General features: G+C 40.4%; 1 protein-coding gene across 4 annotated transcripts in view; it reads left to right on the top strand.

Moving 5' to 3' along the window:
* Cdkl2 (cyclin dependent kinase like 2) overlaps positions 1-14,524 on the top strand; it is a 32,029-nt gene extending 17,505 nt beyond the window's left edge. For 2 of the 4 annotated variants that reach the window (XM_090343421.1, XM_090343420.1), the window contains 7 exons: positions 1,352-1,484; positions 3,655-3,953; positions 5,261-5,351; positions 8,527-8,650; positions 9,324-9,430; positions 13,329-13,417; positions 14,508-14,524. In XM_090343421.1, coding sequence (XP_090199547.1) covers positions 1,352-1,484; positions 3,655-3,953; positions 5,261-5,351; positions 8,527-8,650; positions 9,324-9,430; positions 13,329-13,394 — 820 coding nt within the window. In that variant the 3' untranslated portion in view covers positions 13,395-13,417; positions 14,508-14,524. Of the gene's footprint in view, positions 1-1,351; positions 1,485-3,654; positions 3,954-5,260; positions 5,352-6,442; positions 6,653-8,526; positions 8,651-9,323; positions 9,431-13,328; positions 13,418-14,507 lie in introns of those variants that run through there. The other 2 variants (XM_090343422.1, XM_090343424.1) reach the window with 2 other exon arrangements.
* The last annotated feature ends 278 nt before the right edge of the window (positions 14,525-14,802 follow it).

The raw sequence follows: 14,802 nt of genomic DNA on the forward strand, positions 1-14,802 counted from the left end.
CCTTCCCTCCCTCCCTCCCTCCCTCCCTCCCTCCCTCCCTCCCTCCCTCCCTCCCTCCCTTCTTTCTTTCTTTCTTTCTTTCTTTCTTTCTTTCTTTCTTTCTTTCTTTCTTTCTTTCTTTCTTTCTTTCTTTCTTTCTATTTTTGCCAGTCCTGGGCCCTGAACTCAGGGCCTAGGTGCTATCCTTGGGCTTTCTCAAGGCTAGAGCTTTACCATTTGAGCCATATCACCATTTCTGGCTTTTTTCTATGTATGTGGTACCAAAGAATCGAACCCCGGATCTTTGTGTATGCTAGGCAAGCACTCTACCACTATGCTAAACTCCCAGCCCCACAAGTACTTTTCTTTGGCTCTTGCCATAGAAGCTGTATGCATATTAGTATAGGAAGACATGCTCCAGAATTTCAGTTTTAGTAAAATCAACACCTTTTTACTGCTGCTTCAGGAACATTCTGAAGTGAAATGTATGGGAAAAAGTCTGGTTGTTGTTGTTGTTGTTGTTGTTGTTGTGTGTGTGTGTGTGTGTGTGTGTGTGTTACACTGAGACTGCCAGCTGGAAACTTGTGGTACCTATAATTCCAGTTATTCAGGAGGCTGAGATCTGAGGGTCATGGTTGTGGCCAGACTGGACAGAAAAGTCCATGAGACTCTTTCAAGTGGTAGAGCACTAGCCTTGGGCACAAAAACTCAGGGACAATGACCAGGAAAAGAGTTTAAACCCTAGGACCAGGAAGGAAAAAAACCATAAAACTAAAACAAAACCCACTGAGGAGCCAGGAGTTTGGCCTAGTGGTAGAGTGCTTGCCTAGCATGTACAAAGACCCAGGTTCGATTCCTCAGTACCACATACATAGAAAAAGCTGGAAGTGTATGGGGGCTCAAGTAGTAGAGCGCTAGCCTTGAGAAAGCCCAAGGACAGTGCCCAGGCCCTGAGTTCAAGCTCCAGGACTGGAAAAACAAAACAAAACAAAAAAACCTCACTGAGACTGCTACCACAAGAAGCCATGAAGAAAACAACAACACCTAGTATAGTTTACTGCCAGTGTTTCACATTTTCATAAGGCATCCTTGCTTTCATAGCTGCAGTGCAAATGTTAAAGGGTGAAAAAGGTGACATGTTTGTGTTATGATAAGAGTTGGGACTTAGAAACCTGTTGAAAGATTCTTAGTGGCCATAGATAATCTACAGATAGAACTTTTCAGAAGAGTTGATCTAGGCCATGAATTTTCTCATTTTAAATAAAATAGACTCATCAACTATACTTTTTGAAAGTTACCTTGAAAATCAAATTTTCTCTGTTTATTTTTCTCCTACCATTTTATTTTTATTGAGAAATGTATTTTTACATAGGTTTACTCAGGAACTTCAGTTAAAAATACAGAAAGATGAAAAGAATATTTCATGTAAAAAATCCCAAACCAGAAAGAAGGAAAAAGAAAAAGATGATTCCTTTACTGAAGAAAGAAAAACACTTTTGGTACAGGTAAGTATTTTGTGTTGAAAATTTTAAATTAGAGCCAGACATGATGGCTACTCCTAGCTACTCAGGAGGTTGAGATCTGAGGATTATGGTTCAAAGCCAGCCAGGGCACTAAAAACTCTGTGAGACTCTTATCTCCAATAAATCACTAGAAAATTGGAAGTGGTGCTGTGGCTCAAGGGGTAGGGGCAGCACCCTTGAGCTGAAGATCTCAGTGACAGTGCCCAGGCCCAGAGTTCAAATCCCAGCACTGACAAAAACTTTCAGTTAAACTAAGTTAAATTAGAGGTGAAAATGAAGATGTTTAAAAAGAATTAATTTTGAATGGTAGCATGTTTATCAACTTAGCCTGATTGCAAAAATCTATCTACTTTCCCTCTAGAGATAATTTAGTTTGAAAAACTTAATTTATTATGCTTTTTATTTGTGCTAGCACAAGACTTGAACTCAGGGCCTGGGTATTGTCCCTTAGTCTTTTCACTTAAAGTTAGCCTAGAACTCTATCATTTGAGCCACAGCTCCATTTCTGGCTTTTTATTTATTTATTTTTTTTGGTGGGGAGATGGTTAATTGGAGATCAGTCTTACAGATTTTCTTGCCTAGGCTGGCTTTGAACTATAACAATCAGATGTCCACCTCCTGAGTAGCTAGGATTACAGGCGTGAGCCCCCTGTTCCCAGAAATATATTAGGTTTTGAGAGCCTAATATGTATTAGACTGCTCAGTCCCAGGACTGGCAAAACAAAACAAAACAAAATAAATGAGTGACTAAGGCTTGGGAACAAGGATTTAAGTTCCCCAGAATGACATTTCATTGAGGAAGAAGTTAGATGAATTTTTATAGTTCTAGGACATAAAAAATAAATCATTTATGGAATTTATTGGTGGGGGCCTTAGTAAGAAACCTTTGGGGTTTTTTTGGTTTCAGATGTTATCTCATTACATTCTCATCTTGAAGACTTGAGATGCCTAGATAGATCTGCTAGGCTGAGGGCTACATTCCAACAGTGTTACACTGTAGACGGGAGCATTCTAGGTCAGATGCAGAAATTGAAACTACATGGCTGTCAGGGCCTAACCTAGCACACAGTAACTGACTCTGCTATAACATTCCATTTCTCCACCATGTTCTCAACCAAGGTCACATAGTCTATAGGATCTTTCATAGATGGAGCTACCTCAGAACCTCAGTTCTGTATCTTCAAGAACACCTATATATACCTTTATGAACACACACCCCCCCACACACACTCACACGGCACACACACATACACACAGTATTTATAGAAATTTATACAGAGTATTTTCAGTTTGAGACTTGATTTTTTTTTTCAGTTATGGGGCTTGAACTCAGAGCCTGAGTGCTGGCACTGAGCTCTGATGGTCTTACTTTCCTGCCTGGTCTAGCCTTGAATTGCAATCCTCAGATCTCCAGCCTCCTGAATAGCTAGGATTATAGGCATGAGCTGCCAAGATCTGTTCTTAATAAGACAACTCAAATCTAATATCAACTCACTGCTATCAAGTGAGCCAAAAGAAAAAATATTTCAATTTTATATTTCTTGATCCTTGAATATAAAAGAAAAATGATTCTTGATTTCTTTTCCATGTTTTTGTTCCACTTTAATTTATTCACATAAATGGGTTAATGTGAATTGTGTGTCCGTTCCTTTTGTATTTTCACAATGACTATTTGAATAATAATCTGAGTTCAATTTTAATTCCATGCATGGATTAAAGATCATGGGTCGGGAGTTTAACCTAGTGGTAGAATACTTGTCTAGAATGCACAAAGATCTGGGTTTGATTCCTCAGTACCACATACATAGAAAAAGCTAGAATTTGGTGCTGTGGCTCTGGGCAAAGTACTGTATAGGATGAGGTTATTTTCTTTTTGTTTTTGAGATGCTAGTACTGGGTCTTGAACTCGGGCTGGGCACTTTTCTTTACCTTTTTGTTCAAGCCTTGTGTTCTATCACTTGAGCCACAGTTCTGCTTGTGGCTTTTTGGTGGTAAACTGAAGATAAAGATCGAATTCTTGCCCAGGCTAAGATTGAGATCTCAGCCTTCTGAGTAACTAGGATTATAGGTATGAGATTCCATGCCTGGCAATTTTCTTTCTTTTCAGATGATTAACATTTTTTTTGCTTTTAATATTTTTATTCTTGGTCAGGATACCAATAGTGAATCCAAAATTAAGGACTCTAAACTATTTAAGTTAAAAGCATCAAAAATGGATGGAGAAAAAGTTGAAAGAGTCACTAGAGCTTCAAATACCAGCTGTCTCCATGACAATGGGATCAACCACACCAAAGCAGTGCCTTCCACAAGCCTCAAAGACAGCGGCATTGCCAACTTGGATTACACAAGGAGCCCAGGCATGGCGATTCCTCCACTCACACACAATCTTGCTGCAGTGGCTCCTGCTGTTAATTCTGCCATGGGCACTATCCCCGGGGTTCAGAATTACAGGTATGAATTTAGAAAATAAGATCAAAATTTGCTTAATGATGTACTTACAGCTGTTCAAGCCAGGCATAAGTAGCTCATGCCTATAATCCCAGTTACTTAGAAGGCTGAGACTGGAGGCTGATTGTTATGCTCAGGCGTTAAAAGCCCAGGAGACTCTATCTGCAAATAACCAGTCTTATGCCGGACTAGAGGCTCAAGTGATAAAGCACCAGCCATGAGCAAGAAAAACGGAAAGTATAAGGCCTTGAATTCAAGCCCCAGTACCAGCTCTAAAAAAGAAATGACAAGTTTCTTAAGTCATTTGTTTATCCTCAGGATTCTGGGGTCTATACTTGTTAGATAGCTATTTTAGAACTTTTTTTTCCCCTAGTATTGGGACTTGAACTCAAGGCCTGAGCACTGTCATTGGGCTTTCTCTAGGCTAGTGTTCTACTACTTGAGCCACAGCACCACCTCCAGCATTTTTCAATGTATGTGGTACCAAGGGATTGAACCCAGGTCTTTGTGCTTGCTAGGCGAGCACTCTACCTCCTCCTCTTCTTCCTCCCAGTTCTGGGGCTTGAACTCAGGTACTGTCCCTGAACTTCTTTGCTTAAAGCTAGCACTCTACCCCTTAAGCCACAGCACCACTTCTGGCTTTTTCTATTTATATGGTACTGAGGAATTGAATCCAGGGCTTCATGTATGCTAGGCAAAGCATTCTACCACTAAGCTACATTCTCAGCCCACTCTTGGCTTCTTACTGATTAATCTCACAGTTTTGTCTGCTTGGGCTGGCTCCAATGCACAATTCTCAGATTTTAGCCCATATTTCCATTTGTTGTATCACACCAAAATTCTTCACTGTGGTAAGGCAGATTTTAGAACTTTTGGGCTTGTATGATAATAATTATTAGGATTTGACTTGGGAATTCACCCAAGTCTTAAGAAATTAGGGTTGTTCTGTTTAAAGTATGAGAATCTATAGTTATTTCATCTGATAATGTAAAAGGAGGTTATTATAACAAAATAAACAGATTTGAGAGCCTGCTGTTAGATAGGTTAGCTGTGAGCACCCAAAAGAATTCCTTTAGGGAATTTTACCGAAAGGGAGGTAATTTATTTGGTAGGAGTTGGGGCTGTAGAAAACATGGATGGTAAGTGGTAGATCATTTCACCGAGTTTATTGTATACTTGAGCAGGCATTAAATTCTCACTGAACACTATATCGTTTGGTGCTATTTTGTTTGGTTTTTCACTTAAATAATGCTCCTTACTGATTACTTCTTACTGATTACTTCTAACTTTAAAATTTTTTCTTATTGCAGAGTGGATGAGAAAACTAAGTATTGCATTCCATTTGTTAAACCAAATAAGCACTCTCCGACAGACATTTACAACATGAATGTGGCAACACCAGTAAGTAAACTGTCCTCAGTTGCAGGGGAACAAGCATTAGTGTGTTCCAGACTTGTATTAACAGCAAGTATGAGGAGGAAGAACTGAGGTTTGGTTTTTTTTTTAGTTTGAGGATACAAAGTTTCAACCTTAATCATGGATCATCACAATCATAGTCAGTCTGAAAGTTTGAATTATTTCAGTTTGAATGATGGCATTGAAATGTCATCTATTTTGTTTTCAGCAGCATAGTAAATAGTCTGATGTTTATAGATTTGGTTAAAGAATAAATGAGATGAAACCATCTAATTATCTACCCTATAATTTTTTGGTGAAAGTATTCTATTTATTCATGTAACCAACACTTATTCATCATCTGTTATATGTCAGACAGTGTAATTAAACTAGATCAATCTCTTAATGGTGAAGACCAATAAATTAAAAATGTGATCAGCCTCCCCTCCCTGCCTCTCTCTTCTTCTCCCCTTCCCTCTCCTCCCCTCTCCTCCTTTCCCCTCTCCTCTTTTCTTTCTTATTTTGCACCACACTGGAGCTTGAACTCAGGGTCTGAGCACTGTCCCTGAACTTTTTCCATAATAGGACTTGAACTCAGGACCTGGGCACTCTCCCTGAACTTTTTTTTTTTTTTTGCCAGTCCTGGGCTTGAGCTCAGGGCCTGAGCACTGTCCTTGGACTTTCTCAAGGCTAGAGCTCTACCACTTGAGCCTCAGCACCACTTACGGCTTTTTTTCTATGTATGTGGTACCAAGGAATCGAACCCGGGTCTTCGTGCATGCTAGGCAAGCACTTTAACCATTAGGCCAAACTCCCGGCCCTCTCCCTGAACTTTTTCACTCAAAGTTGGTGTTCTATCACTTGAGTTTTTTTTGGTGGTTAGATTGGTTTGAGTCTCACTGACTTTTCTTCTCTGGCTGGCTTTGAACTTTGATTCTCAGATCTCAGCCTTCTGTAACCAGGATTATAGGTGTGAGCCACCAGTGCCTGGCAAATCAACAAAACTTTTAAAAATAGCGAGCTCGATGTCATTTTGCTAGAATTGATATCAACCAGTTTTGGGGCATTGCATAATCAATGCTGACTGATAATTTTAGATCCTATTTCTGTTTATTCTGCTTTGGAAAAGGTCACCAAGAAAGGAGGTGAAGATTAGTGAGTGGAGAGAAGACCCTGGGAGTCTTCATGAAAACTAGGACAGGCAGAGATAAGCCTAAATTTTCTTCAGCTTCTAGTTTGAAGATCAGCACATCTGTCCCATTCTTTATACCCTAACTCTGAGATGTGAATAAACATATAATTATAAACATACTGTGTTTTTGTCACTCTTTGAATAGGTAAATTGGATAGTTTAAACTCTTCTTTTTTTTTTTTTTTTGGTGGGTCATGTGGCTCAGATTCGGCTTGGGCATTGTCCCTGAGCTCTTCAGCTCAAGACTTCCACCCTACTCTTGAGCCACGCCCCACTTCCGGTTTTCTAGAGCTTAATTGAAGATAAGAGTCTCAGATCCTTTTGTGCCTGGGCTGGCTTTGAACCTTGATCCTCAGATCTCAGCCTCCTGAGTAGCTAGGATTACAGGCATGAGCCACCATGCTGGCTAGTTTGAACTTATTTTTAAGTTTATTTTTGTGCTTATAGATCTAATTATTTTCTAGTTAATTTGAGACAAGAGTCTTACACTTGTTCTATTAAAAGAGGAAGCAGAAACATTAGAAAGAAACTCAAAAGCTGACTACAGATCTCTTAAAGATTCCTGATAGAGCTGGTACAGTGGTGGTATCCTTGGACCAAAGAGCTCAGGGACAACACCCAGGCATAGTTCAAGCCACATGACCCACCAAAAAGAAAAAAAAAAGAAAAATTCTTGATATAGTATTAAACTTGAGACAACAAGGAAAGGTGTGTTTGTGTGTGTATATTTCATTTTATATACATGCTTTTATAGCTGTATAAAAGATTTCATGGTTTTTTATTTTTAGCAATCACATAATTTCTATGTGCCTCTTGTTTGGAAAACATGGCAACAGTGAGGTTCTGTAATTCTTAAATGAGTAAGACTGGGAAATTAAAAAAAATCACAGAATTGCAGAATTTCTATTCCAGCGATTATTATTATTACTTTATTTTGTGCCAATATTAGTGCTTGAACCCCGGGCCTTTAGCTTTTTCAGTTAAGGGTGGTACCCCAGCTTGAGCCATAGCTCCACTTCTAGCTTTTAGGTAGAGATCAGAGGCTCAAGGACTCTCCTGTCAGGGCTGGCTTTAAAGCACAATCCTCAGATCTCAGCCTCCCAAATAGCTAGGCTTACATTGATGAACTATAGTTCCTGGCTTATTTATTTACTTATTTATTTGCCAGTCCTAGGGCTTGGACTCAGGGCCTGAGCAATGTCCTTGGATTTTCTCAAGTCTAGAGTTCTACCATTTGAGCCACAGCATGACTTCTGGCCTTTACTATGCATATGGTACTGAAGAATTGAACCCAGGTCTTTGTGCATGATAGGCAAGCACTCTACCACTAGGGCATGCTCCCAGCCCCTATTATTTATTTTAACAACCATTCACTAATAATAATCTTAGGAAAATAAAGTTAGACTTTTTAAACTAAATAAATTGTATTTCCAGGATAACAGTATCATGAACTAACTCTAAGGAACAAGACAGGACAAATATAAAAAAATAGGAAGATTATATTGGGAAAGTAAAACAAAAAACCGAAAAAGTAAAACCAAACTGGCAGGAAATGTGATAGGACATGCGCAGATAAACTGTTCAAAGTCAAATAACAAAGCTAAACAAAGAACCAAGTTAAATAAATATTTGCCAAACAACAACAACAACAACAACACAGTCCTGGCAGTGTTGTGTGATCTTGCATCATTGGCTTTGATGGACCAGGGTGTTCGACTCAACTTCTAACCTTTCATTGCTTTCTAGGATCTAAGTGTAAAGCAATCAGATTTTCTACTTGGTAGTAATTGAAATCAATTTAGTAAAGAAGAAATATAAAATAATTGGATAAAATTGTTTTCTGTGTTATAATGTACATCAAATATTTTATTATTCCTGTCCTTCCACTCTGCAAATTTTTACAATATGAACATAGTAGTTGCCGAAGACAGAAAGCCTCAAAATATCTTAAAGCTAATTTGTTTGTGTTAACCATCCTGCTGATGCTAGGTCTCTAATGAAAAGAGCCTCCTTCAGGCAAATAAGAAAAGAAAAGAATACGCCAAAGCATATGGCCATTTGCCTGAACTAAACTACGACCATCTCCCTCAGCTAAAAGCCTTAGATGGCATTGGTATGTATAGGATATTTTTCACTTTTATCAGCCCTTCTGGTTGTACTGTTTAATTTTCTGTTTAACAGGGTATTAAAAATCAAAATCTAGGGCCGGGAGTTTGGCCTAGTGGTTAAAGTGCTTGCCTAGCATGCATGAAGACCCGGGTTCGATTCCTCGGTACCACATAAATAGAAAAAAGCCAGAAGTGGTGCTGAGGCTCAAGTGGTAGAGCTCTAGCCTTGAGAAAGTCCAAAGTCCAAGGACAGTGCTCAGGCCCTGAGCTTAAGCCCAGGACTGGAAAAAAAAAAATCAAAATCTAGAGTAAAAAATTCATGTTTCTATAGATACATTTATGAATACATGTAGTACACATAATGGGGACACACGTTGAATATGAGATAAACAAAATGATTTTTCATTGTGGTTTTGGTTTATTTATTTATTTATTGTTGTTTTGTTTTGTGGGACTTGGACTCTGGGCCTGGGCACTGCCCATGAGCTCTTCAGTGCAAGGCTGTTACCCTATCCCTTGAGCCACAGTGCCACTTCCGGTTTTCTAGTGGTTAATTGGAGATAATGCCTAGACTGGTTTTCAATGATGATCCTCAAATCTCAGCCTCCTGAGTAGCTAAGATTACAGACATGAGCCACCGAGCCCGGCTTCATTGTGTTTATGATTACCTTTATCTAGCTCGAAATTCTAGGTTAATAAAGAAAGAGAACAAAACTGTTTTGGAAACTCGAATTCCTTCGCTGGCTGCTATTGACCTGCATACCTCCGGTACTGCAATACATCAGGTACACAACTACCACCTACCTTTAGTTACATTCAGTCTATCTTATTTTATATAAACTATTTGTGTTCAGAGAGCATATAAGTATATATATATATATATACACATTATATATGTGTGTGTATATATATATATACATATATATATATATTTTTTTTTTTGTCCAGCCCTGGGGCTTGAACTCAGGGCCTGAGCATTGTCCTTGGTCTTTTTCCTCAAGGCTAGCCCTCTACCACTTGAGCCCACAGCACCATTTACAGCTTTTCTATGTATGTGGTACCATATGCTAGGCAAGCACTCCGCCACTAGGCTAAACTCCCAACCCTCTCTCTCTATTTTTTGGTTGTGGGTCTTGAATTCAGCGCTCCACCACTTCAGGTCTCAGCTAGTTCTGCTTCAAGTTCTTGAGTGGTTGATTGGAGCTAAGAGTCTCATGAGGGACTTTTATGCCCAGGCTGGCTTTGAACCACTTCCTCAGATCTTAAGATCCTAAGTAGCTAGGATTACAGGACTGAGCCACCAGTACCCAGTCATCACTCCATATTTAAAACAACAATTAATATTTGATTGTTTCTGGGTGGGAAGGCTAGGTGCAATGGCTTCTCTGTGTGAGCTCGATAGGTCAAAATCAAGGGCTTTGGCCAGGAATATAGCCTAGTGGTAGAGCCTAGCATGCGTGAAGCCCTGGCTTCCATTCCTCCGTACCACACACACAGAAAAAGCCAAAAGTGGCGCTGTGGCTCAACTGGCAGAGTGCTAGCCTTGAGCAAAAAGTATCCAAGGACAGTGCCCAGTCCCAGGACTGGCAAAAAAATAAAAATAAAAATAAAAAAGGCTCAGAGGCTGCATTTCTTTTTTTTCCATATATTTTTTATTGTAATTAATAGAAGGGTTACATTATATTCACCAGATAGAAGGTGCATTACTTCACAAACATTGATACCCTTTCTCATGTCTTGGTCCCCATTTTCCTCCCCCCACCCCGAGGCTGCATTTCTTTCAGGAGACTTTGAGGCTCATTCACCATGTTGACAGAACTTAATTCCATATGGTTGTATGGCTGAGATCCTGTTTCCTTGCTGGCTGAAAGCTCACCAGCAGTTAAGGGCCACCCACATTCTTTGACTGATGGCTCACTGTCTCCCTCTTCAAATCCAACTGGTGGGCAAATCCTGTTTATATTGTGAATTTCTGTCCTTTCTGCTCATCTGTCTGACTCACTAGGTCCCTATTTAGAGCTTACATGGTTACATTATGCCTACCAAGATAATCAAACCCGGGTCTTAGTGCCTGCTAGGCAAGCACTCTACCACTAGGCTAAACTCCTGGCCCCATACCAAGATAATCTTTCCATCTTGAGGTCAGTTGATTGATAATATTAATTCCATGTGTGAAGTATCAAAAGGAATAATCTTCTTTCCCCTCCTCCTCCTCCTCCTCCTCCTCCTCTTCTTCTTCTTCTTCTTCTTCTTCTTCTTCTTCTTCTTCTTCTTCTTCTTCTTCTTCTTCTTCTCCTCCTCCTCCTCCTCCTCCTCCTCCTCCTCCTCCTCCTCCTCTTCTTTTTCCTCCCGCTCCTCCTCCTCTTCTCCTCTTCTCCTCCTCCTCCTCCTCCCCTCCTCCTCCTCCTCCTCCTCCTCCTCCTCCTCCTCCTCCTCCTCCTCTTCCTCCTCCTCCTCCTCTTCCTCCTCCTCCTCCTCCTCCTCCTCCTCTTCCTCCTCCTCCTTCTTCCTTGTGTGACTTGAACTGTAGGCCTGGGTGCTGTCCCTGAGCTCTTCACCTCAAGGCCTCAAGGCTACTGCCTTACCCTTTTAGCCACAGTCCCACTTCCAGGAATCTTAAATACATCTTCCTCCCTTTTGAGATTCCTGCACCCCATGTACTGGGAATTGAAAGCAGGTCATGGGATTCTAGAACTGCCATCTTTGACATATATAGTAGACCTGTTGATATTTTCTCCTCAATTCCTGAGATGGCTCACTCTTTTCTACTCTTTTTTTCTGTGTTCTTTAGATTCCTTCCTTCTTCCCTCTTTCCTTTCCTCTCTCCTTCCCTTTTTTCCTTCCCTCCTCCCTTCTTTCCTTCCCTCTCTCCTCCCCTCCCTCCCGATTCCTTCCTTCTTCCCTCTTTCCTTTCCTCTTTCCCTCTTTTCTTTCCTTCTCTCCTTCCTTCCCCCCTCCCTTCCTTCCTTCTTTCCTTCCTTCCTTCCTTCCTTCCTTCCTTCCTTTTCTTTTTTTCCCTCTTAATATCTTTGTTAGCATATATTAGCTGTATAGGGGGTTCACTGTTACAGGCTATATAACTTCTGTTGATTTTTTTTCTTTCTTCCCAGTCCTGGGCTTGAGCTCAGGGCCTGAGCACTGTCCTTAGACTTTCTCAAGGCTAGAACTCTACCACTTGAGCCTCAGCACCACTTCTGGCTTTTCTCTATAGATGTGGTACTGAGGAATTGAACCCCAGCTTCTGTTGATTTATCTCCATGTTCTCTGACATTTTGCTTTATCATCTCCATTCTAATTAATTTTAATTTTTTTTCAGTCCTGGGGCTTGAACTCAGGGCCTAGACACTGTCCCTGAGCTTCTTTTGCTTAAGGCTAGCACTCTACCACTTGCCACAGCACCATTTCTGACTTCTTTTCTGTTTATGTGGTACTGAAGAATAGAACCCAGAGCATCATGCATGCTAGGCAAACACTCTACCACTAAACCACATTCCAAGCCTCTCTAGTTTATTTTTTATTTTTATTTTTAATTTTTGCCAGTCCTGGGTGTGAGCTCAGGGCTTGAGCACTGTCCTTGGACTTTCTCAACGCCAGAGCTCTACCACTTGAGCCTCAGCACCACTTCTGGCTTTTTTCTATGCATGTGGTACCGAGGAATCGAACCTGGCTCTTCGTGCATGCTAGGCAAGCACTCTACCACTAGACCAAACTCCCAGCCCCTCTAGTTTATTTTTTAAACTTCAAGGTTTGTATTTTTTTTTAGTCCTAATGTATTCATTTAGCTTTTTTCCTTAGGCTAAGAATTCCTATTTATTCATTCTATGTATGTATTTCTTTACTTCATGTAACATAGTGTGAATTATCACACTGTTCTGAAATCTTAACATGATGGTTCCAACAGGTTTTTGTTTTTGTTTTGTAGTAAGAGTCCAAATGGGTTGTACTGGGTCATAGAAGACCAGAAATATCTTTTGATTCTGTTTGTATTTTTATTTACTTATATATTAATTAATTAATTAATTAATTAATTTTGTTGGTGCTGGGGCTTGAACTCTGGGCCTTGAGCTCCTGCTTGGCTTTTTTTTTTGCTCAAGGCTAGCACTCTCCCACTTGAGTCATATCTCCACTTTTTGTTTTTATTTTTTGAAACCAGAGTCTTGGTATGTGGTAAGACTGTCTTTGAATTCAGTCTCCTGAGTGCTGGAGTGTTGCATGTGCTACAACACTTGCCTTGGAAGTTTATTTATTTTTAATTTTTGTGTGCTAGACTTAGGTCTTGAACTCAGAGCCTTGGTGCTGTCCCTGAATTGTTTTGTTTTTGCTCAAGGCTAGTGCTCTTCCACAAGAGCCACAGCTCTTCATCTAGCTTGTGGTAACTACTTGGAGATAAAAAATTTATGGATTACCCTGCCTGGACTGGCTTTGGATTCTAATCCTCAGATGTTGGCCTCCTGAGTAGCTAGGATTATAGGGATAATCCACTAGCATGTGGCTTTAAAAGTATCTCTTAACATATAAATAAGAGGCTAAAGAAAAATACCCTCTTATCTTTTCCCACGCAGGCAACTTGGTCTATGAGTAGTTAATTTAAGCATCTGGTATGTGAACAATGAGCATCAGAATTCTGGGGGAATGGCAGTTTTGCAGTTAATGAATCTGTTATGCTTGATTATTAATTTATAGGCATCAGAATCTTTCCCATCAGATGATTCAGAGGCCAACTTTCCTTGGATGGAACACCAGCACTGATAATCATTTTAATTCTAAGCAGGGTAGGTCTGAATTCTCCACTTAAAGCTGTGTAACCATCCATAAGAAATCTCTTGTGGCTTACTGAAGAAGGTTTTCAGTTGAATACCCTTTGGTGATTGCCTGACATCAACTGAGAACTCCTGACAGAGAAGTTATGCTGTGCAGAAAGCAGAAGTAGCATTGGTCGATGTGATCAAGTCCTGTAGTTATGTCTTGTTCTTTAAGGAATCTGCACTTTATTGGATATTGTAATGTGAATTTAGGGTGGCAAGTACTCAGGAGTATGCATATTCATCTTGCTTTTGACCTATGGATTTGTAAAGCAAGATAGATTTAATGATTATTTGGCAATTTCTCAGTATATATATATATATAATATGTGTGTGTGTGTGTGTGTGTGTGTGTGTGCCAATCCTGGGACTTGAACTCAGGACCTGGGCACTGTCCCTGAGCTTTTTTTACTCAAGGCTAGTACTCTGTCACTTGAGCTGTAGCTCCACTACTGGCTTTCTTCTTCTTTTTCCATCTGTTCCTCCTCCTCCTCGTCCTCCTCCTCGTCCTCCTCCTCCTCCTCCTCCTCTTCCTCCTCCTCCTCCCCCTCCTCCTTCTTCTTCTTTCTGCTGAGATAAGAGTCTCACAGACTTCCTTCCTGGGCTGGCTTTGAACTGTGATCCTTAGATCTCAGCCTCCTGAATAGCTAGGATTACAGTGAGAAAAGAAATGAATAGCAATCAAGCGGTGGCTCATGCTTGTAATCCTAGCTACTCAGGAGGCTGAGATCCGGGGATCAAGGTTCTAAGCCAGCTTGGTGGCCACAAAAGGACCTGAGGCTCTTACCTCCAATTAACCTCTAGAAAATGGGAAGTGGGGCTTGGCTCAAGGGTAGGGCGGTAGCCTTGACCTGAAGAGCTCAGGGACAGTGCCCAGACTCAGGGGTAGGGCAGTAACCTTGAGCTGAAGCACTCTGAGACTGTACCCAAACCCAGTTCAAGCCCCATGGCCCACCAAAAACAAAACAAAACAACAAAAAAGAAGAAATGAACAGCAGTTTTTACGGCACGTATATGGAATGTATACAAATGTTTGAGAATATTTTTTCTGTGCTTCTAGGTGCTGCTCTTGTAATGGGACTGAGAAGCGCTTGTGGTTTTGGTCATTTTCTTCTGAATGGCTTGTTTTCCTATGAAAGGCTTAGTAGAAGAGGAAGACAGAAACTTCTGAATGTATCCAAGGGAGATTGAACAAATGCTCCCTGCCCCATTCCCAGCTGTGACTCCATCGCATTTCTACTTTATCAATGGTATTTCAAGATAGTGCCAGTGAGAGAATAGTGGCATTCCTCTTGTTACACAAATGTATATTTGCGGTTAGCAGACTATATCTTTAAAGTTACCTAAGATTGAAA

This window comes from Megascapheus bottae, chromosome 13, assembly GCF_031878675.1.
Source record: "Megascapheus bottae isolate mThoBot1 chromosome 13, mThoBot2.hap1, whole genome shotgun sequence".
In the NCBI taxonomy this organism is placed as follows: domain Eukaryota; kingdom Metazoa; phylum Chordata; class Mammalia; order Rodentia; family Geomyidae; genus Megascapheus; species Megascapheus bottae.